General features: G+C 46.7%; 1 protein-coding gene across 1 annotated transcript in view; it reads left to right on the forward strand.

Annotated features, from left to right (window-relative positions):
* PDCD11 (programmed cell death 11) overlaps positions 1 to 26,327 on the forward strand; it is a 43,678-nt gene that overhangs the window by 1,105 nt on the left and 16,246 nt on the right. Inside the window, exons 2-21 of the mRNA XM_065407552.1 lie at positions 858 to 969; positions 2,559 to 2,690; positions 5,104 to 5,271; positions 6,289 to 6,450; positions 7,089 to 7,212; positions 8,646 to 8,827; positions 10,291 to 10,398; positions 10,965 to 11,171; positions 12,876 to 13,000; positions 13,679 to 13,739; positions 15,383 to 15,529; positions 16,763 to 17,014; positions 18,441 to 18,584; positions 19,931 to 20,125; positions 20,783 to 20,953; positions 21,533 to 21,752; positions 23,076 to 23,228; positions 24,569 to 24,684; positions 24,892 to 25,406; positions 26,192 to 26,254. Of these exons, the coding sequence (XP_065263624.1) occupies positions 868 to 969; positions 2,559 to 2,690; positions 5,104 to 5,271; positions 6,289 to 6,450; positions 7,089 to 7,212; positions 8,646 to 8,827; positions 10,291 to 10,398; positions 10,965 to 11,171; positions 12,876 to 13,000; positions 13,679 to 13,739; positions 15,383 to 15,529; positions 16,763 to 17,014; positions 18,441 to 18,584; positions 19,931 to 20,125; positions 20,783 to 20,953; positions 21,533 to 21,752; positions 23,076 to 23,228; positions 24,569 to 24,684; positions 24,892 to 25,406; positions 26,192 to 26,254 (3,347 nt within the window). The 5' untranslated portion in view covers positions 858 to 867. The remainder of the gene's footprint in view (positions 1 to 857; positions 970 to 2,558; positions 2,691 to 5,103; positions 5,272 to 6,288; positions 6,451 to 7,088; positions 7,213 to 8,645; positions 8,828 to 10,290; positions 10,399 to 10,964; positions 11,172 to 12,875; positions 13,001 to 13,678; positions 13,740 to 15,382; positions 15,530 to 16,762; positions 17,015 to 18,440; positions 18,585 to 19,930; positions 20,126 to 20,782; positions 20,954 to 21,532; positions 21,753 to 23,075; positions 23,229 to 24,568; positions 24,685 to 24,891; positions 25,407 to 26,191; positions 26,255 to 26,327) is intronic.

The following is a 26,327-nucleotide window of genomic DNA, read 5'->3' on the forward strand; positions in this document are numbered from 1 at the left end:
CTGGCCTACACACTACAAAGTTTTGTTGGTATAGCTATGCCAGTTAGGGGTGCAAAAAATGACCCCATCTATCCAATGTAGCTATGCTGGCCACCTCCATAGACACATCTATGCCACCAAGAGCGCTTCTGCTGGCTCATCTAATGTTGTTTGGGAGTGGGGGTGTAGCTATGTCAGTAGAAGAGCTCCTGCTGGCAATACTGTTACTACACTAGGGCAACTCTTCTGGCATAGCTATGCTGGCCAAGGCTCTGCAGTGTAAACAAGCCCTGACTGCTTAGGGTTGTGAGGTCTGACAAGGTCACTGCCCCAGGCAATATGTCTGAAGGCATGTATTGTTACTTGTCTGTGGAGATGGTGCTTCACCTGTTGCACACAAGTGTGCAGATAATTCCTTTATTAGGAATCTCCTCAGCGAGTTTCTAAGCTTTAAAGCGTCAGGTATACCAGGTTCTCAGTTGTCACTGAAGACTGATATGGTAATGTGGGTGAGTAGGATACTAGGGAAAAGTTCTGGTGACTGATACATGTGTATAACTAGAAGAAGAGCTCGGTAAGATGAAAAGCTTGTCTCTTTCACCAACAGAAGTTGGTCTAATAAAAGATATCACCTCACCCAACTTGTGTCTCTAATACGTGTATAACTGTCATTTTCAAGTACATTGAAGTGTTCTCAGAGGCCTATATTTTGTCTTCTAAGCCTCCAGATGCATTCTATATATATATATAATTTGTCATTTACTAAAAAAGCCAAGGGAATCTTTGTTTAGTTCCAAGATAATTCCTTCTCCTGTCATTTAAACTCTAATGTCACAACAATTGCAGATTTCACTCCTGTGTTTTTGCTTTCCCCATAGAAATACAAACATGGCATCCATGGAAGAAAACTTCCCTCGAGGTGGCACCCAGAAAAAACCTTCAGAGGGAAAAGCACCCAGGCGACCAGTAGAGCAGGATAACTTATTTGATGTGAGTTGTGCGCACATGATGGATGAAACTCTCTGAGAGCTATTCCACTGCCAATTAGTGTAAAGACCTAATTCTGTATTTCTTACTCCCATTGACCATGACAGCTTTGTCTGAGTGAGGGCTGCAGGATTGAGCCCCAACATTCATTTTAGTACTTGTGACTGGTCTTCATTATGGAATCCATGATTTTCATGACTTTTGACAGATGTCTGACCCTGGGTGAATGTGATGGCAAACCATTAATCAAACGTAATTGATCAGGGTTTAACTTTGAAATATCTCAGTGGTGTCTGATCGCATGTAATCTGCTTTTAGAGGTAAGAGCTTCTAGATAGATGTGGTGGGCCAAATCCAACACTGGTGTAAGGACATTGAATTCAGTGGTGCTACGCCGGGGTTAATTTGATCTGTTATCAGAGGGGTAGCCGTGTTAGTCTGGATCTGTAAAAAGCAACAGAGGGTCCTGTGGCACCTTTAAGACTAACAGATGTATTGGAGCATAAGCTTTCGTGGGTGAATGCCCCCTTCGTTGGATGCATGTGACATGCATGTGACATGCATCCGACGAAGTGGGCATTCACCCACGAAAGCTTATGCTTCAATACATCTGTTAGTCTTGATCTAATATGTTTCTCTTGTTTTATGTTTCTGTGCCTAAAAGAACAGGATGCATGACATCCTCTTCTACCCCTCCCCCCCCATTTTAATATATCAACTACTTTGCTATTTCTAAACCAAATTGTTTAAGACTTAGCAATGTAGAGCTGCCTCATTGAGGGCTCAGGCACCGATCCAACAAAACACTTAAAACACATTCTTAACTTTAGGTTTACTAGTCCCATTGACTTCATGAGACTGCTCCTGTGCAGAAAATTAAGAACCTCCCTCCTTAATGCTCTGATGAATCAGGTCTATGTCCATGCTAAGTTTGAGGTTTTAAGGTTTGGTTGTGATTTACACTATAGACCTATATCAATATAACTATGTTGCTCAGGAGTATGAAAAATCCACACCCCTGAGCAACGTAGTTATACTGACCTAATCCTCTGTGGAGAGCGCTACGTTGGTGGGAGAGCTTTTCGGGAGCTGGATTAACTGTGCCAACGGGAGAGCTCTCTCCCATTGGCGTAGAACGTCTTCATTAAAACGCTACAGCCGCACTGATCCAGCTGTTCCGATGCAGCGTTTTAAATGTAGACATGCCCTCAGTCGCTCTTGAGTTTTCTCTACAAATGAAGGCTCAAAGGTGGTGGTGGTGATTGTTGTTTTTCCCGTAGGAAGAAGGGGAGGAAATGTCTTTTTCTGCTCGTTTTAACTCAAAAGCCATTGATTGGTTTTGTTCAAACTGGTCAAATGTATTTATGCTTTAACCAAATATGTTAAGTTTCAGCCCAAAGGGAGAAATTTTGAGAGACCTATATATGACTGAACATAAGGGTTTGCAACAAAATTTCCTTCTGACCCCTAACTCTAGCATTTCCCCCTAATCTGGGATGACTGATAATTTTGCTCTTCTTTTGTGGAGCACAACAGTTCTCTCTTCCAATTCTCTTGTTTCTCCCCCCCGTGCCCCTTAAAATCTGCTTTAGACGCATCATGAAGAAGGATCCCAGAAAAGGAAGAGAATCCAAGAAGATCAAGGAAAGCGGAAAAAGCTCAAGGCAGAGAAAAAGGAAGCCATTAAAGCTAATGCCAAGGATTTTGAACTTCTCACGGTTGAGGTTTGTGGATGAGTGTTCAGATAAGTCTTCAAGTATCTAAAAGGTTGTTATAAGTTGTTCTCTTTATCCACTGAGGATGGGACAAGTAGTAATGGGCTTAAATTGCAACAAGGGAGATTTAGGTTAGATATTTGGGGAAACTTCCTGACTGTAAGGGTAGTTAAGCACTGGAACAAATTACCTAGGGAGGCTGTGGAGGTTTTTAAGAACAGGTTAGACAAATACCTGCCAGGGATGGTCTAGAAGATAATACTTAGTTCTGCCTCAGTATGAAGGGCTGTACTATGTGGATTATCAAGGTCCCTTCCAGTTCTACATTTCTATTATTATATGATTTGTGTATTTTGACCTCCATTGGGTCCAGTGCAGCTAGGAGGTTCCTTATTCCTGGGCCTGTCTCAGAACCACCAATCTTTAGGTAAGGGAGGGCCGGACTCCTTTTCACAACCTCTCCTTCACTGGCAAGAAGGAGTTCAATGACAAGTAAGAAATTGCACATCTCCTCTGGGTCTTCCGCAAGCTAATGAAGGCAGAGCATTAACACTTAGAACTGTCCCAGTATGCAGAATTAACTGCTGCAAAAAGTGACGCTAACTGCAATAAAGTTCTCATCATTAACAAAGGCTGTATACAATCAAATTAATTTCCACAGAGAATTGCATTGCTGAGCTGAATGCTTCTGAGGCCTGCTGAGTCTGTATCTCTCTTGGTTTCCTTGCTATCAAATTGACCTTAGTCACATTTTTTCCCCCTCCATCTGCTGCGCACTTCATGATTCTGAACAGGAGCTATTGTCCAGCTGTCAGTTCTGTGGCTGCTATTCTGTGGCCTCTCCACATGCACATGTGTAACCCTTAATGACCTGTTTTCTCTATCACTCCACTTCCTTTGCTTTAAGTTGTACCTTAGAAAGGAGTTGACTAAGACGAACATGTTAAGATATGTAAAATACAAAGTGGTCTTGAGAAGGTAGATCAGGAGTGTCTGTTCTCATTGTCTCCTGTCACAAGAACAAGGGGACACTCAATTTAATTGACGGTAGGCAATTCAAAACCTCTGAAAGAAAACACTTTTTTACACAACATGTGATTAAACTGTGGAACTCATTTCCACAGTAGGTCATGGGAGCCAAGAACTTAACAGATGATTAGATATTTACAGTAGAACCTCAGAGCTATGAGCACCTCGGGTGGTTGTTTGTAACTCTGAAGAAAACTATGGTTGTTCTTTCAAAGTTTGCAACTGAACATTGACTTAATAGAGCTTTGAAACTTTACTGTGCAGAAGAAAAATGCTGCTTTTAACCATTTTAATTTAAATGAAACAAGTACAGAAACGGTTTCCTTATCTGGTCAAATCTTTTTTTAAACTTTCCATTTATTTTTTTAGAAGTTTACGTTTAACACAGTACTGTACTGTATTTGTTCTTTTTTGTCTCTGCTGCTGCCTGATTGCATACTTTTGGTTCCAAATGAGGTGTGTGGTTGACCAGTCAGTTCACAACATGGGTGTTCATAACTCTGAGGTTCTACTCTATATGGATCTCAAGAATATCCAGAATTGTTATAATTAATGATGACAAAAAATTTGGAAGAGATATTAAACTTTGTGCTTCAGGTGTTAGGACAAGATCTATGTGGCAGACTGATCATCCCGTGTCTGCCCACAACTCTGGTGATTCTTATGTCTTCCTCTGAAGCATCTGGTTCTGACCACTGCCTGGGACGGGATACTGGACTAGATGGAGCTTGGGTCTGATCCAGTCTGACAATCTCTGGGCTTGTCTTCACTACTGAACTACATCGGCGCAGCATGTAGTGCGTCTCCTATGTTGACAGGAGAGTGCTCTCCCATCAATGCAATTACTCCACCTCAACGAGAGGCAGAAGCTCTGTTGGTGGGAGAGCTTTAAGTTGATGTAACTTATGTTGCTGAGGGGGGTGGTTTTTTCACACCCCTGAGCAATGTTAGGTTCATCGACTTAAGCGGTAGTGTAGACAAGCCCTCTGTATTCCGTTTGGAAGGTGGAACATATAGCTTCCTTCATGGTTGCTCCGTAGAAGGTTCTGTAGGACACCCTACTACAAGAGTGTGACAGGTTTCTTTAGTCTGGGAAGCTCATGTCCCCATCAGTCATTCCTGCTCCCAGCACTGACAGTAGGAGGGGCTGTAGTCCTGTTTCTAGGTCTTTGCTGCTTTCCACTGACCTTTTAAGAGGGCTGCTTCTAATTGCAGCATGTCATCAGTGGCTTGGTAACTCGCAGAATGCTGATAGTGATTTGTGGCCTGAGTCTGGGTGGTAAAAGGTGCTGAGTTTTTCTTGACTTTTAGTGGTTTATTTTTCAGTCTCATTAGACACGGTAAATCTGTGGCTTGTTGAGATCCACCGAGTGCTAATTTTTCTTTGTTCCAGGCCCTGAGTGAGGGGATGCTGCTGCTCGGCTGCGTGAAGGAGTCTAACGACTTCGAGTTAGTGGTCAGTTTGCCTAATGGACTCACTGGATTTGTGCAAGTGACACACATTTGCGATGCCTACAGCAAAATGCTGAATGAGCAAGTGGCCACGGAAGAGCTCCTGGAGGTGAGGGGAGTCCTGAGGGATGGTGTGTGTCCTGGGACTGGGTAAAATAAACGGGGTCTTGCAAGCAGAGGCCCAGCGGGAGAACCCAGTTTCCACTGGTGTACAGGAGATTCTGATCCCTTCCCTGTCCTGCTCTCTTGCTTCCTTGGCCAACAGGGCCTGTGAATGCTAAAGGCAGCATGTTCAATGCACTGCTCAATGATAGTCATCACTGTATACCCCTCCCTACTTAAGGAGTTCCCACAGCTACTATATGTGGCGGCAGGACTTGAAGGATGAAGCTGGGAATGTGTTTGGGAGAATCTTCTACTTTCCAGCAGGGATTCAGAGGACTCTGTCCTCTTCCCCAGCCCCTATGCAGCCCCCCAAAAGATGGCTTCTGTGATGTTCTGTGCAGTGTATTACCAGCTCATGCTATGGCAGATAGGTATTGGAGTTAATAAGGCTGCTTGGAAGAGACAATGTAATTCCCTGATTACACGGATGTTCCAAAGAAAGGAAGGGAGATCGTCCATTACCCTTCGTGCACGTTTATATTTCCCCTTCCCACCGTCGTCCGTGCCTGTTTAAAACTGAATTTTGGGAATGGCAAGATGCTGATGTCCCCTTGCTCTTTTCTCACCTTTTACCTCTTTGCTAATGGGAGACCTGAGACTGGGACCATAATCAGCCCTGGCGATGCATCTTAATCCTGACCTGTAGCACCTCCTGCTGTTCAGCCTGGCAGCTGTGTTGAATCCTTTGACCTCAGCCTTGTAACATTACATACATCCTTTTGTGTGTCCGTGTCCGTCCCGTCCCCCCCCGAGCCAGGCTTGAAACTCCAGGCTGGGGCACAAGCCCACTGTACCCAGGAGCCCCAGGCTTTGTGGCATTTAGCTGCTGCTGAGAATAGAGCTTTCCTCTTGGGTTTGGGTTTCAAAAGCCTCTTCAGTGACAAGTTCTGGTCTCCTGCATTATTTAATGTTAATGATTTTACGGTTTTTCGTGATCTCCTTTAACTGTCTTGCTGTTTAGGATTTGAACTCGCTGTCAGACCTGTACCCCCCTGGAATGCTGGTCAGATGCACCGTGACCAGCGTGGGGAAAACCATGGATGGACACCAGAGTGTCAAGCTGTCAATTAACCCCAAAGATGTCAACAAGGCTCTGAACACCACGGCTCTTAGATCAGGCATGGTAGGTGTTCTGGGTGCACCGCAGCCTCCCTGCACTTTGGAGATCGCTTCCCCTTTGCCCCCACGTCTCCTTGCGTGAATTCAGTTTTGTCACTGCATGCAATTAAAGCAAGGATCTGTGCCTTTTCTGGTGTAATTCATCTTGGTAGGAAGTGTGGTGTAGTGGGTAGAATGTAGGCCTGAGCTGTGACTCATGAGATCTATTCTTCTGCCACTGGCTTGTTAGCTTTTGGGCAAGTTACTTAACTTCTGCTGCCTGATCTTCTCCATCAGTAAAATGGGGATAATACTTACCTGACCACTTCACAGAGGTGTTGTGAGCTTAGTTAATTATTCTCTTGCACCCAGTTTCACCAGCAGTTGTGGGTGCCTGTTGCTTTTCAATGTCCTGATGTTACCAGAGCTTCAGGAAGCCAAGAATCCCCTAGATACATGTCTTGGTTGGACAAGAGGACAGCTGAGACCACATTGCCAGAGGAGCCAAGGTCTAATGTGTCCAAAGCAGTGGTAGGAATTCCAGCACTCTGACCCCAGGAGAGAAGGAGATCTGAGTGCGAGGAACCTGTTGACAGAATTGTTCTTCTTGCTGATCTAACCGTTCCTTTATATTGTTGAATTGTAATGTTTCCCTCCCCGCAGTTGCTCTCTGGCTTGGTATCTAGTGTGGAAGATCACGGCTACCTCATAGATATTGGAGTCAGTGGTGCTAAGGCATTTCTGCCTCGTCAGAAGTCCCAGAGTTACATCAAATCAGCCAACAAAGGTAAGGCATCCAGCAGGAACTAAAGCTGGAGATGGAGAACTGGCTGGCTCAGAGGAGCGGGGTGGGACTGGAGCCTTTCACCTCTACCTTCCTGACTCAAACTTAGCTGAGGTCAGGAGCGATCAGAAGTCTCTGCCGACGTACAGTTGTGCACAGGCCATTGAACAATGAACTGTTGGCTGTCGGTCCATTTCCTGATCGACTGGTGTCCTCCTTGTAAACACCTCCATCCTGACTGGCACTAGTCATTCCGTGTGTTGGACACTATTGCAGAGAGGCCCAGGTTCAAATGGAGATGGGCACTACCTCTCCCCTTTCATTTCCCCCACCCTGAGAAGTAGTCGCTCTGGGTCCTGGTTGAGGCACGTTGGCAGGATGGTGTAGGAGAAGCATGTGCTGCTGCCGCCCACACTTTGCCTGTCCTGAGGATTGATTGGTCTCCAGGATTGTCTAGACAGCCCCTTCCCATAGCACTAAATCCACACCCATCTGAAATCAACCAACCGAGTGGCAGTTTCCTGGTTAAAGGCATGTGCTCCAGAGCTGTATTGGTAAAAGTCCCTAAACGCACTAGAACGGAAAAGCTCAGAGAGAGCACCTTTCTCTGCTGCTTTGGTCAGAGGGCTCTCTTTGGGCTCAGGCTGGCAGAGACCTGAAGTATGTATGATCTGGTGGCTACAGGAAATGGATTTGTGGCCTGTCATCCACAAAGGTCATGGGTAAAAGGGAATTGGTCTCTGCACCCTAGATCTGGTGCCAGGAGGTGGGAGGAGCTTGCATTGCTACTCCCTGTGATGCATGTGTTCTCCGGGTGAGCATGGAAAAAGTCATTCTCATCCCCATTTAATTGTATTACATTAGCGCCCAGAGGCCTGTTCGGACCAGAGCCTGGTTGTGCTAGGCACTACAAACACAACAGTAGGCAAGGTCCTTACTGCAAAGAGCTAACAGTCTAAGAAAACAAGCAATATACAGAGGGTGAGGCATGGGGAGAAAATTGGATACGTTCAGTCTTTATACACATAGATACTTCCTATTTTTAAAAAACTGCTTTGTAATTGCATAAATAAAGCATTGCGTTTCCCTGGCTGCCAGCCATTTAAACGCTGACTGATTTTCTGATAGGTGTTGCAGCAGAAGTGGATCTAGAACAGAGATTTTGAAAGAGCAGAGGGTAGTGATCTTACAGGTCCTTTCAGGGAGGCTGTTCCATGCACAGGCGGGCCTGGACAAGTATGGCTGAAACTGGTATTGAGGGCAGCTTAGCAGGGTCGGGCACTGTGATAAGAGTGGCTCAGGAGGGAGGGTCTGGAAAAGAGGCTTGAATTTGGCTGGAGGGGGGAGCTAGCGAAGGGTTTCCGAAGGGGAAGCAGGGGAATGTGACAGACAGGAAGATGATGAGGGCTTTTTTGGTATGTGTCCTGTCTTCGTAGGGGCTGAGCTGAAAATAGGCCAGTACCTGAACTGTCTCATTGAAGAAGTGAAAAACAACGGAAGAATTGTCCGTCTGTCCATCACTCAGTCGGAGGTTGCTGCGGCCATTGCAACAGAAGAACAGAACTGGGCGCTCGGTAACTTACTGCCAGGGCTGCTGGTGAAAGCCCAGGTGCAGAAGGTAAAACTCCGCTTTCTCTGAAGGACTGTTGAGGTGGAGTTCTGATCGCGGCTGTGATGGACATCTTCCTGTGTATTCTGCCCCAGCAAAACGGAGCTGGAACTCAATGAATTTACAAATCCAGATAAGTTATTTCTGCCTGCCAGCACCACCCGCTCATTCTCCGAAATGGAGCGCTGATCTGTGCCCGGTCACCAGGCGTAAAGACGCCAATGTCCGTGCTTGGCTGGCGGTGGTGCAGTGCGAGGCAGAGTCCAGTCCAGTTTGCTCGTCTCCTGCTCTTGCTCTTGCAGCTCTGTGGAAGAGCAGTTACTCGGTAGGAGTAAAATCTTCCGTTGTGTCCGGCAATGAGCACATCTGGCTCCAAAAGCACAAGGGCAGTAACCCGGCGCCGTTTTTGAGTCCCTTTTCTTTCTGTAACAACACTAAGGTGTCTAAAAGCCCCAAGTATAAATGCAAGTGGCAGCTTGCTGGCAGGATGAGTAAAGCATTAACCTTTCAACTCTGCTTGCTTGGCATCCTCTGGACCTTTCTGTTGTGGCTGTAGAAACGGGAGAAACTTTCCTCCTTTTCATATGAACATTTCCATACATTCATTCAGAAGTTGAATTAGGGAAAACGTGAACGGTGGCACTCTCCCCAGCTCCGCCCATTTGACACCACTTTCAGTACATTGTGCAGATCTTTGATGGTCCTTCTCCTTTGCTCATTGGTGAAATAGCTGGCACTGAAAGTTTCAGCATTAAACTTCGAAGTTAACAGCCAATCATGTGACTGGATGCAGCTGACACTGCTGAACTCCTGTTTCAGGCTGCCTACAGACTCAGGCAGACTTCACTGTATTTGTTTACACTGGGTTCTTTTTTTTTTTTTTTTTGCGACCACAGGGGCTGGGATCTTAGTGGTTGGTTTGTTTTTAAATGGAAAATTGGGATTTGGGAGTGCAAGATGGGAAAAACACCTGCTTGCAAACCAGCGCAGTTTGATTCTGGACTTGAGATCAAATGTACAATTAGAAAACTTAAAAATATTCTTTTCTAGTAGAGGCAAAAAGCCAACTCTTAAGCAATTAACCTGTCCTTTTCGGCGTGTGTATTATTAAGCACTGACAAGATGGTTATTAGTGGAGGAAGTAAAGTGCCGTCTGCATCTTGATCTGGATGAGAACTTTTAACACAGATTTAAAGTCATAGAGTTTAAGGTCAGGAGGGAACCATCAGATCCTCTAGTCTGACCTCCTGTATATCACAGATCACCAACACCACCCAGCCGCCCCCAGGCCAAGCAAACCACCAGAATTAGACAAAGGTGTTACAGCCCTTGGGACACTCCACTATTGTGTGTCACAGGCAGAAAACAGGAGAGACTGAATGCACCGATGCCCGCGACCCCTGCAATGGAAGGGCATTGATTTAGTGATTTAATTTTACGCCCTACAGAAGAATTTCTCGTTCTTGGTTTAGGTGACCCCTTATGGCATCACTCTGAGTTTCCTCTCCTCCTTCACTGGGATCGTGGACTTCATGCACCTGGATCCGAAGAAAGCGGGGAGTTATTCACAAAGTCAGACGGTTAGTGGATGCTGAAGCGGCTGTAGGAACCAGAAAGCTGCTTAGCCTGTGTGTCTCCTTTCCTTCTCTAACCATGTTTTGGTAAAGGTTTTTTTTCTGTGGAATCGGTGGTGTCAGCAATTTTGTTGGCACAGATCTTCTTTCTACACCCCTGGTAAGGAGAAGGGAAGCAGCCTATGTCTTTGAGTTCTGAACGTAGCCGCTGGAGAGTCCTGGGGAAGGTGCCCCTTTACAGTTTTGGCAGCTGAGAGGCTCATGGAGGATGGGGAATGGCTTGTGGCGGGGGCTGATTGCCCACAGTCACTCTCCCCTCCCCTTGTCCGCACCAAACTAGCTCACACCATTTAATCAGATAACTAAAGAAAAAATGCCCAGCCCATAAAGACATTGGAGCTGAATGATAACACCGCATGTTCCATTGTCCTTGCTCTACCTCGGCAAAGCCTCCATGAAGAGATCAGGAGCCAGGTGTGTGTGATGTGAGAGTGCAGGGTTGAAAATGGCTCTCGGCTCTTCTGGTTGCCAGCCTGTCTTACCATCCTGCTGTCCTCTCTCCCCTGCAACAGGTGAAGGCCTGCATCCTCTCTGTCCATCCCACCTCCAAAGCAGTACGGCTCACGCTGCGGCAGGTCTTCCTTCAGCCTGGCAGCGTGCTTGGCCAGCTCGCCAGCAGTCGGATTGGCATGGTGGTGGAAGAGTCAGTGGTGAAGAGCTTCCATGCAAAGACTGGTGCCATCTTTGAACTGGACGACGGCACGCTGGCTTTTGCCCGTGTAAGTAATAAATGCCCCCGTGGCCGGGTGATAATGTGGGAGGGGTTGCCACAAGCTGGCATGAAATCTCCAACCAAACCAGAGACGTCTAGGGAATGGTATTTTAAAACGTAAGTGGAAACGGTTGTAAATCATGGTTGTCCCGCAGCATTTGCAACCCAAACATTGCACTGTGTTGCTAGTGCATGAGAACCAGGAAGTGAAACTGAGTATGCTCTATATTCTACTAGAATTCTTTGAGGGCGCCAACAAGCATGTGGACAAGGCAGATCCAGTGGATATAATGTATTTAGATTTTCAGAAAGCCTTTGACAAGGTCCCTCACCAAAGGCTCTTAAGCAAAGTAAGCTGTCATGGGATAAGAGGGAAGGTCCTCTCATGGATTGGTAACTGGTTAAAAGATAGGAAACATAGGGTAGGAATAAATGGTCAGTTTTCAGAATGGAGAGAAGTAAATAGTGGTGTCCCCCAGGGGTCTGTTCTGGGACCAGTGCTATTCAATATATTCATAAATGATCTGGAAAAAGAGGTAACCAGTGAGGTGGCAAAATTTGCAGATGATACAAAATTGCTTAAGATAGGTAAGTCCCAGGCAGACTGCAAAGAGGTATAAAAGGATCTCTCAAAACTGGGTGACTGGGCAACAAAATGGCAGATGAAATTCAATATTGATAAATGCAAAGTAATGCACATTGGAAAAACATAATTTCAGCTGTATATATACAATGATGGGGTCTAAATTAACTGTTATCACTCAAGAAAGAGATCTTGGAGTCATTGTGGATAGCTCTCTGAAAGCCTCCGCTCAATGTGCAGCAGCAGTCAAAAAAGCAAACAGAATGTTGGGAATCATTAAAAGAGGGATAGATAATAAGACAGAAAATATCATATTGTCTCTATATCCATGGTACGCTCATATATTGAATACTGTGTGCAGTTGTGGTCGCCCCGTCTCAAAAAAGATGTATTGGCATTGGAAAAGGTTCAGAAAAGGGCAACAAAAATGATTAGGGGCATGGAACGGCTTCCATATGAGGAGAGATTAATAAGATTGGGACTTTTCAGCTTGGAAAAGAGACTAAGGGGAGATATGATTGAGGTCTATACAATCATGACAGGTGTGGAGAAAGTAAATAAGGAAGGCCTGTGAGGGGTTGAGCATCCTTCACCCCAGTGGAGGGCACTTGGTAACTTGCAGGACTGGGCTCGAAATCCTTCGGGAAGCCCCTGGTCTTGCAGTGACTGGAACCCCCTAGGAGCTCAGGGTGGCCCTTAGAAATGAGGTTAATGTACAGTGTGCCCAGCCTTCATAAAGTACCAGGCTGGCCTCGCGCTCAGGTCAAGCCCTGGCCTGGTGGCCTCTTCCTATTTCTCATGCTCTTAATGGTCTTCAAAAAATTATGCTAGGGGAATGTTGCCGCTCAGTGTATATACACAGTAAAATACAACGCAATCTGCCTGGCAACTATCATACAAGCTGCTCCCCAAAATAATGGGTTTGTCTGCGTCTTCCTTCCCGTCCTCCCAACTAATACTTCCAGAGGGATGTAAGCATTGCATCGCACCTGGGTGAAAACACCCATGTGAAACTTGCTGAGTCTTACTGGTCTGTTTTCTCCTCTTCAAGTCAGTCTAGGTTTCGTTCTCCCGAGTCAATACCATCTCTGTTTCCAAATGGTGATAAATCGCCCTTTGTTTTTGTAGCTGAAGCATCTTTCGGACACCAAAAAATCCTTCAAACCTGGGGCATTTAAGGCGGGCAGCAAGCACAGATGTCGAATCATTGACTACAGCCTTATGGATGAGCTGGCCCTGTTGTCTTTGAAACAGTAAGTTTCCCGTGCCATTCCAGAATTGTTTGTGGGGGCTACGGGGAGAGAAGGGGCTGATAACAAGTGGAAAATATTGTGCTGCTTTGTTTGGCTGGAACCCACCTATTGGGGTTTCCACTCGTTATCTGTCTGTGGCACTCATCTGATGCCCATTACTGGATATCTGAGAGTCACAACCTTGGACACATTTCTCCTCCCAACAATCCCTGTGGGGCAGGGCCAGGCTGTTCTCCCCATTGCACAGATGGGAACTGAGGTCCAGAGGGACTAAGTGACTTGCCCCATGTCACACAGGCTGCGACAGAGCAGGTCTCAGGCTTGCACTCTAACCACTGGGCCATCCTTCCTGTCTAGTAAAGGTATTGCCCTCTGAGAGGCGGTGGGTTCCCTGCACGCACAGTTTTGGCTTCTGGCCATCATCCTTTGTGTCATAAACTGGGACAGAGCTTAGTCGAGTGGCTGGGCCCAGACCTCCTTAACGGAGGGAAGGTCACCATGACTCTGACACAGGGCTGTGGAGGGACAGAGCACTGACGTGATAAATAGGGGCCAGGCGGATTCTGGCAGACCCCAGAGGTGAGGGAAGGGGAGGGGTTGTCTTGTCCTTACCACCTCTGGGTTTTCACTCACGTTAAAGATGACTCACACCGCAACCCTTGCTGTATCTTCTCCTAGTCGAATTATTGCTGCTCCGTTTCTGAGATACCAAGACATCTGTCCCGGGCACGTGGTGGAGGTAAGATCCCGAGAGAACGTTGCACGTTTGGCATTGTAGAGTGTTGGTACTTGCTGCCGTGCCTTAGGTGATGCGTATTTTCCCTGCCTAGTTAATGCCAGTTCACACCTATTTGTTTCAGACCAGTGCTGGAAAGGGAGAATGCAAATACAGCACCAGCAAAAATAACTTGCAAGTTCTCCTGACTGTAGTTACCTAACTGAGCGACACTGTAGTCCAGGTGTTTGTCTGCGTTGCCTTGGTGAGGGTAGAATGATCTTTCTAAAGCCCTGTATACCCGATCGTACGTTGGAGATGTATATAGGGTCACATCCAGGTCTATTTGATGTCCGTGGGAATTTTACCATTGACTTCAGCAGAACCAGCGTGTGGCCCATGGAGAGCACAGCACTGGCAATGCGGGTGCAAGAAGCAGCGTAGCTTCCCTTATGTAAAGCTGTTGCCCTGCGTGTGGTTAATACATTAGATTTTTTGGGGGGCGGTGTGTGTTTATATTTTGGGGGTCTTGGGTAGGCTATTGCCCATGTACAGTAACTCCTCGCTTAATGTTGTCGTTATGTTCCTGAAAAATGCGACTTTAAGCGAAATGATGTTAAGCGAATCCAATTTCCCCATAAGAATTAATGTAAATGGGGGGTTAGGTTCCAGGGAAATTTTTTTCACCAGACAAAAGACTATATTTTTTATATACATATATATACATACACACTGTGTATATAGTTTTAAACAAACAATGTAATATTGTACACAGCGATGATGATTGTGAAACTTGGTTGAGGTGGTAAAGTCAGAGGGTGGGATATTTCCCAGGGAATGCCTTACTGCTAAATGATGAACTAGCACTCGGCTAAGCCCTCAAGGGTTAACAATTGTTGTTAATGTAGCCTCACACTCTACAAGGCAGCATGAATGGAGGGAGGGGAGACAGCATGGCAGAGAGAGACAGAGACACACACTGTGTGTGTGTGTGTGTGTGTGTGTGTGAGAGAGAGAGAGAGATGCACATTGCCCCTTTAAGTACTCTGACCCCACTCTAAGTACATTGCCCTTTTAAGTAGATCAGCAAGTTGAGACAGCAGCTGCTTCCAGCAAGTTCCCTCCGTCCTGAGCCCTTTTGTGTCCCATCCCCCCCCCCGCTCTGTGGAGATGGGGTAAGTGGGGGGGCAGGAGCAGGGGGGAAGGGGACACCCTGACCTTTACGGGCTCCCCCCCCTCCCCCCCCCCCCGGCACAGCAAGCAGGAGGCTCCCGGGAGCAGCTCCAAGGCAGAGGGCAGGAGCAGCACACAGCAGTGGGGGGAGGGACAGCTGAACTGCCGGCAATTGATAGCCTGCTGGGCGGCTGCGCACAGGGAACTTAGGGGAGCGGGGAGCTGATGGGGGGGGGAGGGGGGGCCTGCCGGCCCACCCTTGTTCCAAGCCCCCATCAGCTAGCTCCAACGGGCTGTTCTTTCTGCAAGCAGTGGACAAAGCAGGCGGCTGCCAAACAACGTTATAAGGGAGCATTGCGCAACTTTAAACGAGCATGTTCTCTAATTGATCAGCAACGTAACAACGTTAACTGGGACGACTTTAAGTGAGGCGTTACTGTACACCCCAACCTACACTGAAAACTACCAATCCTGCTCTCTTCTCCGGACTCTAGGGCAAAGTGTTGGCTCTGAAACCCTTCGGGATGCAGGTGAAGGTGACGGATCACATCAGGGGGCTGGTGCCTCGCCTACACCTGGCGGACGTGCTCCTGAAACAACCTGAGAAAAAGTACAGCATGGGAGGCGAAGTCAAGTGCCGGGTAAGATCCCCCTGCCAGGGGCCTGTCTTAAGTTGTACTCTTCCACCAGAGCGATGCCTGAGCATTTCGAGACCAATCTGATTTCCACTGAGAGCGGGTGACTCTCTGATGCGCTTATTGTTTGTTTATAATGAGTCCTGGGGCGTGAGGTCGCTGGTATTTCGGAAAGAGGAGCTGCTTCCTTTTCTCAATTGCCCCACCCTATTGGCCACTGGACTGAGTGTTGGGCGTTGTGACTCACTGTGCGGCCTGACCAAATTACGGCCACGCTTTCAAGCCTCCGCTCCTGTGGATGGTCTCGGGGTGTTTGGTGCCCAGCTCCAAACAGCTGGGGTCTGATTTTGAGAGCTACTGAGCACCCACATGAAGGGATGGGCGCTGCAGATACCCAGCAGCTCTGAAAGTCAGGCCCTAGGAGGCTCAGGTTGTGGTCCTGATTATTGGATACTTGAAAATGTTTAGGCCTTAACTTGTCAGCACCATTTTACAGAGAGGAATCTAGTGATACTTGGTCTCTCTTGTTAAAATGCTCTGAGAGCCTTGGATGAAGTGAGCACGGTACGTGCTAGATGTAATCACTTAACTTCCCAAAACCTCCACAGTATTTAACGACTTCAGAGGCTGTGACCATTTAAAATCCTTAGGGTGATTCCTTGTAGGAATCTGCATATTGAAAAGGAAACTCCTGCATTTCCCTGCGCTGCTTCTCAGAAGTAATGATGTCATTTCTCTCTCGGGCAGTGACATATTGAAATAGATTCTGTCTTCTCTGAAGAGAAGCTCGGATTTTATGGGCTTTACTCCCACCCACTTCCATGCACGCATTTAATGCACCTTCCTAGTTTTCTGCTAGACTGACTGATACTGACAAACTATCCTGCATCTCATTTGGGGGCCACTGTTGCTCCTGTTCTAGCTTGATGGCCTTTGAATAGAGAGAATTCAATCCAAGGGAAAACCACCATGAATTTGGCCACCAAGTCATTTGACACCACCTGCTTTAGCAGGATTAGCTTCGGAGACATTGTCAGCATTAATGTTTGTAAAGCCCTTTGCCTTTCCTCCGAGGATCTCCAAGCGCTGTTGCGTCTGGATGTCTGAAGCTAGGGCAAACTTGTAGACATATGTGGGATTCTTGTACGTAGTGAATATGAATCAAGGATTTGATGCCTTTTCCCTGATTGAAAAGTGTCTCTGCAGTCACTCTAACCTCTCGTCCCCCTGCTCTCCTAGGTGTTAATATCCAATCCTGAAGAAAAGAAGCTGATCCTAACTCTGAAGAAAACTCTGGTCATGTCGAAATTTCCAGTCCTCACTAGTTACGAGGCTGCAAAGCCCGGCCTGATTGCTCACGGCTTCATTGTGTGCGCTAGGGAATTCGGCTGCATTGTGAAGTTCTACAATGACGTTAAAGGTCTGGTTCCCAAGAATGAGCTGAGCTCAGAGCCCATACCTTCCCCAGAGAAAGTCTTCTACAAAGGCCAGGTAACTAATATACCCACACCCATTGATAAATGCAACGGAGGCAGTTGTGACATCGCACTGACAGATAAGGAAGAGGCCGCAGGCTGGTTGGTTGTGGATGGGAGGTTCATGTGGGAATTCAATGCACCTAGAGAGTTGTAAAGGGATATTGGCAAGGCCGGCACACCTCAAATGAGATCTGCCTGGAGCTGTGGTTTGCAGTGCAGGAGGTGTTGGGCCCTCTGCTGTGCTAGGGTTAGACAGGCTATCGAAAAGTCTAGCCTGCTACAAGGAATCACCTACGTGCCATTGGCTTTGAGTCCCTGAAGTGGGCGAATCCTTGACAGTCGCGTGACACTGTCACGCCACTGCATAGTTGTAAGGACAATCTGATAACAGGAGGAAGGGGCTCCTGAGGGGAGACGAGGCCACTCGTTCTAGGATAGAGTCCCAATCCCCTGCCCTGTTGCATCCCCTTAACTCTTAGGAGCTGGATGTCCATAAAGTGTGAAACACCTACAAACTCACCTGTGTCCTAAGGCTTAAAGGACTCAAATCAGAGGCCTTTACTGGAAACTCTTCCTGTCTTGGGAAATCATTTAACAGGCACGGACAACACAGGAAGGAATAGAAAGGATCTGGGATTCTGAAAACGCTCCTGTGGAGAAGTTGATTCCTCTTTCTTGTATGCAATTAAACGGGCTGGGCTGTAAGAGACTCCTTCCCCTCAAGAACTTTGCAGAGCTGCGTTCTTGTACATTTCCAGGCCTTGCCTGCTTCTGAGAGTGCAGCAGGCACAGAGCTGTGTAATGTGGTCTGCAGAGCTTGGGTGGCAAAGAAACCTGGGGGGAGGTGGCTTGTCAGATTGCTCAGCGGAGGGGCTGGGGTCCATGCTGCAGCCTTTGTTTTCAGAAGAATGAAAACTTTTATTTTCAGGATCAAGAGAACAGTCTTTTAAGTCTATATTTTAAAAATCTGACCCTCGCTATGCCTGGCAACTTTACCAATATCCAAGCACTTTTAATTCCAGTCTGTACTCTGGGCCGTCCCTGTGAGGTGTGTGACCTGCTCAGAGTCACATTCGTTTGTTTTTAATGCTGGACTCTATAGCAGCTGCAGAAAGGGCAGGATGGTCTGGTGGTGGGAGTCAGGAGACTTGGGTTCTATTCCCAGCTCTGTCTTGGGCAAGTCATTTTAACGACTCCGTGCCTCAGTTTCCCACCTGTGAAGTGAGGATTACACTTGCCTCACACTGGTTTTGCGAATCTGAATTCACTCATGTTTGTAAAATGCCCTGATAGCCTTGGGTGTGAGGGGAAGAGTTGCTGAGTATTTATTTCGCTGCCTTATGCCCTGTACGGCTGTACACTGGGTATAAGGGTGGAGGGGTGGATCTACAGAAAACGCACTAAGTCAAGTCTTTTTTGTTTTAATCTCTTTGCAATAGGTTGTCAAAGTCATAGTCTTAAAATGTGAGCCTGAGCAGGAGAAGCTGCTGCTGTCATTCAAGTTGATGAGCAGACCTGTCTCTGAGGACCGAGGAGAACAAATTCCGAAGAAGAATCGGGAAGTGACTTATGAAACTGGACAGGTATTGATTGTAAATGCCCCCCCCCCCCTTCCTGTTCCCCCCTCCTGTCTGGTTACTAAGGAAAGGATTCAATGCAACTTTGAATTATTTTACTTCTAAAACCTGTCTAAAGGGTCTCACTAGATGGTGACAATGACAGCTAGGTTTTGTATTGTAGCTTTCGTACAAGTGTCATCCACAAATAAGTTTTTAGAGTAAAGTAAATGAGACCGTGACTCAAACAGGAGTGTATGTTAGAGAAAATACTTATGTGAATACATTGAAATGGTCAGTCACAAGGCACTTAAAGAGACAGGGTGAGGTGCGAGACAGGGTGAGGTGCAAGCCAGGGAGGAAAGAGAGGTGAAAAGAGGCCAGTAGATGCAGAAAGGCTGTTTTGGACAGCAGGCAAATGAGGAACTAGCATCATTGCATCTCCTATTGTGAGCCTGGCATCACGTTAGGATGCTAAGGAGGGTCTGATGCGCTGTAGAAGAGGGAGGACAAAAGAGCCCCATGAGATTATCCCAAGGCCTGGTCCACACTAACCCCCACTTCGGACTAAGGTACGCAAATTCAGCTACGTTAATAACGTAGCTGAATTCGAAGTACCTTAGTCCGAACTTACCGCGGGTCCAGACGCTGCAGGCAGGCTCCCCTGTCGATGCCGCGTACTCCTCTCGCTGAGCTGGAGTACCGGCGTCGACGGCAAGCACTTCCGGGATCGATTTATCGCGTCTAGACAAGACACGATAAATCGATCCCAGAAGATCGATCGCTTACATCCAGACCAGGAAGTAAGTCTAGACGTACCCCAAGAGTAGAGTGTTAACTTCAGTAGTTCCACTACATAGATTATACGGTCAGAGGGGACCCCTGTGATCATCTAGTCTGACCTCCTTTATAACACAGGTCATAGGACTTCCCTGAAGTAATTCCTGTTGGATATGGTGGTCACATCCATTTCTCAAACTGTAATGCTGCAGTGTGCTAACAGCTGCCACGTTTTGCTTCAGAGGTGGCTGCATTTCAGTGTTCGGTAAATATTTGCCATAAAGACAATAGTTTTTAAGTGCTTCAGTATCCCTTTGGAATAAAAGACACTACCGACACGTAAATACAAGTTTTACTACTGCAAGCACGGGGATGTTCTATTTTGTTTAAATGATCTCCTCCCCATCTCCCATCTGATCAAATGAATTTTCCAGACTTTGACTTCTGTGATTTGTTGAGATTGTTTTATATTAAATGTGTCAGATGCTTCTGAGGTTCTCTGCTATTGGAATGAGACAGTTCCTTGTGCATAGCTGGAGGGACCTCAGAGCTGTTTACAGTCTCACGTTACATGTCTCCTGTTCTCTGCTCAGATGGTTGACGTGAAAATCCTGAAGAAGAAAGATAATGGCCTGGAGGTTTCCATCTTGTCAGACAATGTTTCCGCCCACCTTCCCACAATGCACCTGTCTGACCACGTGGTTAACTGTAAACTCCTGTACCATTGGCTCCAAGAGGGTGACATCCTCCACAGGGTTATGTGCCTAAGTGACAAGGGAGGACACATTGTATCCTTTGATTCTTCATTCATGAAGGCTCTGGCCATTAAACACACACCTTGATGGAACAATCTATTTCAAATCTAGACTGTACTCAAGGAAGAGGAATTACACTAGTTTAAGGTGTGGGGCTGGTTCCATCCTCAGGAACCAAGGATGGTTTGAAGGGGTGGTATCTTGCGAATCACCCACCCTTGAATTGAATCTTGTATGCTTCTGGGAATCCCATCAGCGATAAGACATGTTTCTAGCCCTAGTAGATTGTGAGGTATCAGGCTTTAAAATCACAACATTCTGATTACTGACTTGTATTTTTTCCCCAGCTCGCATGCATAAATGTCAGTTGTGACATGGCTTTAGTAAACAGCTAGCACTGAAAACCAACTAATTGTACGGATTGTAATCTGGGAATTCCAGCTTCCAAATGGGGTAATGCATTAATCTCCAACTGTCACAATTTGTGAGATATTGGCTGCTAAAATTATCGGTGGAGGGAAAGCAAGGTGGTAATTGGAACACTGTGATTTTAAGATTCTGTATTGTACAACTTGCAATGGCTCTGGTGAGACCCTCTGGTGATACCAAGGGATTTAGTAGGCTCCTGAGCTTGTTTCCTCTCCCCATTTCCCCTGATTAGAAGGCCCTGTTCCTTGACTAGTTGTTCAGACCCTGTGCAGAAAACCTGCAGTGATCTCTGCAGTACAGGAGGAGCAAGTGGTGAGGAGCTTCTCTGAAATCCAACCTGGGATGCAGCTGGCTGGTTACGTAAGGAACATTATGTCCTATGGAGTGTTTGTGGAGTTCCCATTTGGTCTAGCTGGACTAGCCCCGAAAGCGGTAAGCTGGGTGTGACTTTCCTTCTTAAAGCACCATGTTTGCAGGCCCAAGAAATGTGGCTCTAAGCAGGGCTGGAGGGCAGATAGACTGCAGCTCTCCTGCACTCACGCTGCCCCGCCCACTGGGAGTAAAAACTGCTGCTGGGGTTGTATTTATAGAGTTCTAGGTGTCTCCGTGATATGGGAGGGAAGGGACAGGAAAGAGCATGAAGGCAAATGGAGATGCTACAAGCGCTGAAAAGAGCCCTCTTTCCTAATCACGCCACGTGTCCCCCGCCACCTGTCTGCTGGCATATCTGGGACTGCAATGCAAAAAGCAACACTGCTACAGTGGGGTAGTTAGCACCCCATGGAGGAGATTGGGAATTGCGACTCCTCGGTTCTATTCTCAGGCCTGCCACTGGCCTGCTCTGTGACCTTGTGCCAGTCACTTAACCTCTCTGTGCCTGGGGGATAATACCTGCCAACATCAAAGAGGGGTTGAAGCTTAATTGATGTTTGTAAAAATACTGTCATGAAAGGTGCTATAGTTTAATAGGATTGCTAAGCAGCTGCCTCTGCTCACCTCTTTTCCAAACAGGCCATGAGTGACAAGTTTGTGACGGACACCAAAGACCATTTTGTGGTGGGACAGACGGTGGTCGCCAACGTGACGAGCATGGACGAGGAGAAGCAGCGTATCCTCTTGTGTCTGAAGCTGTCTGAGGTCGGCTCGGAAGACCCCGTCGCTGAGAGCTTCTCCTTACTGACCCAGTGCTTTGAGGAGATGAAGGAGGTCAGGGACATTATGAGCAGAAGAAGTAAGTTTGGGAACAGTGCTGCGAAAGCCATTCAGGTGATCACGTCATGACACTTAGCACTTGAAAAATAATGCAAGGCATAAACTGCCCCTTTGCCTTCCATATAAGAGAAAGATCAAAGCAAGCAATGGCTTAACTTGTGAGCCAGGTTTGTTAAGAGAGGAGGGTTTATAGAATGAGTCCAGGCCTTGAAAGGCTACAAACAGGAACAAAACTTTCTGGAACTCTTGTCAGGAGTGGACACAACTAGCAAACCAAGAGCCAGGCTGCGCTCCCATTGTAAGTCTGTGGGAGTTTTGCTGTTGATTTCAGTGGGAGCAGGTTGAGGGCCTGAGCGGTTAAGAACAGAGGGTTAAGAGCTATGATGTCATTAGTCTTATGCTGAAATAGAATAGAAAGAGCCCAGGAGACATAGTGGGACAAAACTTGGTGCCTGCTAGTTCCTGGGAGGTGGGTGAAGAGCAGAATCCTCTGAGAAGGTCACTGGACCTTTCCATGCAGATCTGATTTATCCGATCAGTACTTCGATACTGTGGTCAAGGATACAGTAAGGAAAACCACATTTAAAAAAAAAAAAAGGCAAAGGTGAAATCTACCTAACAGAGGGGAGGGGTTTGTGGTGAGCCAGCTTGTTCGTCTGCTGGGGGAAAGTATTTGCTGGCTGCCCCCCAGCCCAAGTAGACATGGAAAGTACTTCTGTATCTCTGAATGGCTGCTGTGCAGTGCCCATGTGCATACCAACCACCTACCGCCCAGACCTGAATGCCCTGAGAACCCTGGTCACCTGTACGTAGATGCCTCACCGCATACAGACGCACATACCAAAAGCAGGAACATTTGTGAGGGTATAGAACTCTTTTGTTTAGAAAAGAGGCACTAAATGCACTCATGCTTAGATACCAAGGTGATAGGCACCTTAGGAAATACAGATCTCACGTAGAGACTATAATAGACTGGAAATGCACAAAGAGGGAATTAGATGATCATTGGAAAAGATCTGAATTGGGCTGCATTAATGCTATCTGCCGTGCCTCCAGAAAAGCCTCGTTCAGTTATAGGTTAACGGTCCTGGGACAGTAAATATCTCTAGTGATGGGCAGTGTGGTTTTGAATTTTTAGCTTTTCATAAGTGTTTCTATCGGGATTAAGTTTTAAGACTATTTCTTTGTGTGTTGGGGGGTCTAAACTATCTAATTCTATACCTTTTTAAAGACGGGCATAAAAACTCATACTAAGCAAAGGTGAATCCTGCTTCTTTGGTTCTGCAAAAGATACAGTGGAAATAAAATTAACTCTCTACCTTTTCCCATTCTGTCGGTTTAGATCATTCCAAGATGGCCCAAAACCTCTGTGGATTGATGCCTGGGCAGAAACTTGAGCTGGTCGTTCAGGAAGTGAGGGGGGATGGCTCAGCATTCTTCAATGGCAGCTGTGTTGCTGGGCTGACCGTAACAGCCACTCGCTATCATGTTGGAGGTTAGGAATTTCTTTTCTGGTCTTATTTCTTTGTGTTTCATCGTCACTGGGTAGGATACACAATGCTCTCAAACTGCTTTGTCTGGAATGAAATCAATTGCTGATTAAACAGTGAGGGGTGTTACTTATTAGTGAGAATGGGATAGTGCAGGCGTGGGCTCCTGAGTTTCTATTTCTAGCTCTGCCACTGATCCAGAGCATAGTTTGGGGCAGGTTGATTAAACCTGTCTGGGACTCTGTTGTCCCTATCAGTAAAATGGGGCTAGTGCTCCCCTACTTCACAGGGTTTCTGTGAGGCTTAATTAGTGCATTGAGATCCTCAGATGAAAGGTGCTATAGAAGGATAAACTATTAATGAACAGTTTTTAGTTTTTTCCCTTCCTCCTCTAGGAGCTGGAATATGCTCAGTTGCTGCATAATTTTTCTCTTGATTCAAGTAACTTTATTAAGCAAAACTGCAATTTCAAATAAATTTTCATTCAAAATAATAGCCCAGAAAAGTTTTTAAACAGAACTGAAAATTATCCTAGGCATTCAGAACTGTTTTTAACTTTGTTTTATCATTACTAACATATATGAAGTGTGTGTGCACGTACACACACGCACACCATATACAAAGTTTCCATACAAGTATTAGCAAATTTTACTCAAGCCTGCATTTGTTGCCTTTTAATAGACCCATTTGTGTTTAGTTACAACCTTCTAATCTGGGTATACATTTTGTTCAAATTCAAAATAATGATAACCATACATACAACATGCAGTGTTACCTAGTGGAAGGAGCACTGGCCTGGGATTTGAGAGACCTGAGTTCTATTCCCAGCTATGCCTCTGGCCTGCTGGGTGACTTTGGACGAGTCACCTCCCTGCTCTGTGCCTCAGTTTTCCCCACTCTAAAATGGGGGTAATGGTACTGACCTCCTTTGTAAAGGACTTTGAAATCTCCTGATGAAAAGTTCTGTATACAAGCTAGGTATTATTATTATTTATTGTAAAATTGACTTGATCCTGCTGTGAGGTTGGCTGTCGTTTTTGTTTTTTTCCAGTGAAAAGCTAACACTCCCCCCACATTAGTGGCATGGGGGGAAAGTATGGATCGATCCTTTTTTTAAACATGAGCTACTGCACATCTGGCTGCTAGTAGTAACCATATTATGAATGGGTCCTTCCCTGACTCAGTAACCTCCTCTGGACTGTGAAACAGTTTTACTATTAGCATGGTAGCATTAGTAGCTCAGATTGTCCTTGAGCATGCTGCCCCATGGCTTTGTCACACACCAGGGTCATGACTGGTAGAAATCCTTTGGGGCTATCCGCAGTTAATCTTCTTGTTTTTATAGACAAGAGTTTGGTCGCTGGTCAAAAAGCAAGAGTCTTGGTTCTCCATGTTGATGCCCTCAAATCAGCGGTTCACGTCTCCCTTCGAGAAGAGCTGTTGAAACCAAAAGCCAAACCGGTACGTCTAGCTTGTGTTCTCTTATTAGGTCTCGTGTGTTTCTGTCCCTGGGCCAGGTATGCATTTACCTGGGTAATGGATTTTAAATAATGCTCAGGTGGGAAACGTTTCACACAAGTGGCGGTGGGCGGGGAGAAGGGGCAAGAATGTCGTAGCTTGGAATCCAAAGTTCCTGCAGATAAGTCACCATCAGTCTCTGTTTGACAGTTAATGGAAAACTCCCAGCACCTTGCTGTGGTGCAGCACGTAGCAGAAGAGTTTGCCATTGCCTCATTGGTGGAATCAGGTCAGCTGACTGCCATTCCTGTGGCCTCTCACTTCAATGACACGTTCCGTTTTGACTCGGAGAAGCTGAAGGTGGGACAGGCTGTCTCTGTAACCTTAAAAACCGTGCTGCCGGGTGACCATGGTGTCCTGTTAGCAGTGCAAGGCCCAGCAAAGAAAAGGGCTTTTATAAGGTCCCGGAAAGAGTCGGAGACAGTAGAGGAGGGCTTGGCTGCAGTGAAACACTCCCTGTGCTTCGGAGATGTGGTCAAGGGAACGGTGAAGTCCGTCAGACCTACCTACGTGACAGTTGTCATTGATGACAAGCTAACGGGCTCCATCCACACGTCCCAGATCCTGGATGAAGTCCCCATAGGCACCTTTCCAACATCCAGGCTGAAAGCTGGGCAGAAGGTGACTGCCCGGGTCATTGGAGGCCGAGATGTGAAGACCCACAGGTAGAAAAAAAGCTTCTATGTCACTTCCAGGGGAAGCAGGCGGTGGAGTAGTAATTTAGTTCAGATTAACCAGGTCTCTTCCTCTGTGTCGTCCAGGCATTTCGTATTCCAGCTATGCCTGCTGGAGGTGATGAGGCCCTAAGGGAATCTTCCCCTGTCATGTTCCATCCCCCGACTTGTGGGGTGTTCAGTACTGTGGTGGGCTAGCACATTATACTTGCATCACTGCAGATTGGCATTTTATCCCTGGCTTAGATCACAGGTAGAGAGTCTGGGGTCTGCCTTAGTCAAAGCTCCCGTTGACTTCCAATGGAGCAGAAGCTAGTCCCAAGTGAAAGTTAAGGGCCTGATTTCAGAGGTAACGAAACTTGCAACTCCAATCTAATTTCAGTGGAATTTAGGCACCTTATTCACTTAGGTTTATCCAAAAACTCCGGTCTGAGTGCCTAGCACAGCTGGTCATCTCACAGATGATCGCGTTTCAGCATCCCAGTATGAGGAAGGAGGCTCCTCAAATGTAGGCCGAGAAAGAGGATAACTCTACTTTGGGAGGCAGAGCTAATCTGCCCAGGGTTTGCTGCCAGGACTGGTTCGGCAGTGGCTCTGTTACAGAGCCAGCACCGGGGATGGTACCCTAGGAGTGTCTCATTTTGGAGTGGATGGGTGTGAGGAAAGGGCTGAGCCCCAGAACTGGGAGGCTGTTAGTTTTAAGAGTGCTCGGGCTTGTGCTGTGCTGGTAACGGGCCGGGGAGAGAGACGGAATTGAATGGTTTTCTGTGTTGCAGGTATTTGCCCATCACCCATCCACACTTCACTCAGTCCGTTCCAGAGCTCAGCATTCGACCCAGGTAAGAGCCGCAGATTCTGTCCTAGCCTCCTGCCCACCTGGGTTAATGTTTGTAAAACGCCGTGAAGATGGAA

Source organism: Emys orbicularis, chromosome 7 (genome assembly GCF_028017835.1).
Source record: "Emys orbicularis isolate rEmyOrb1 chromosome 7, rEmyOrb1.hap1, whole genome shotgun sequence".
Classification (NCBI taxonomy): Eukaryota; Metazoa; Chordata; order Testudines; family Emydidae; genus Emys; species Emys orbicularis.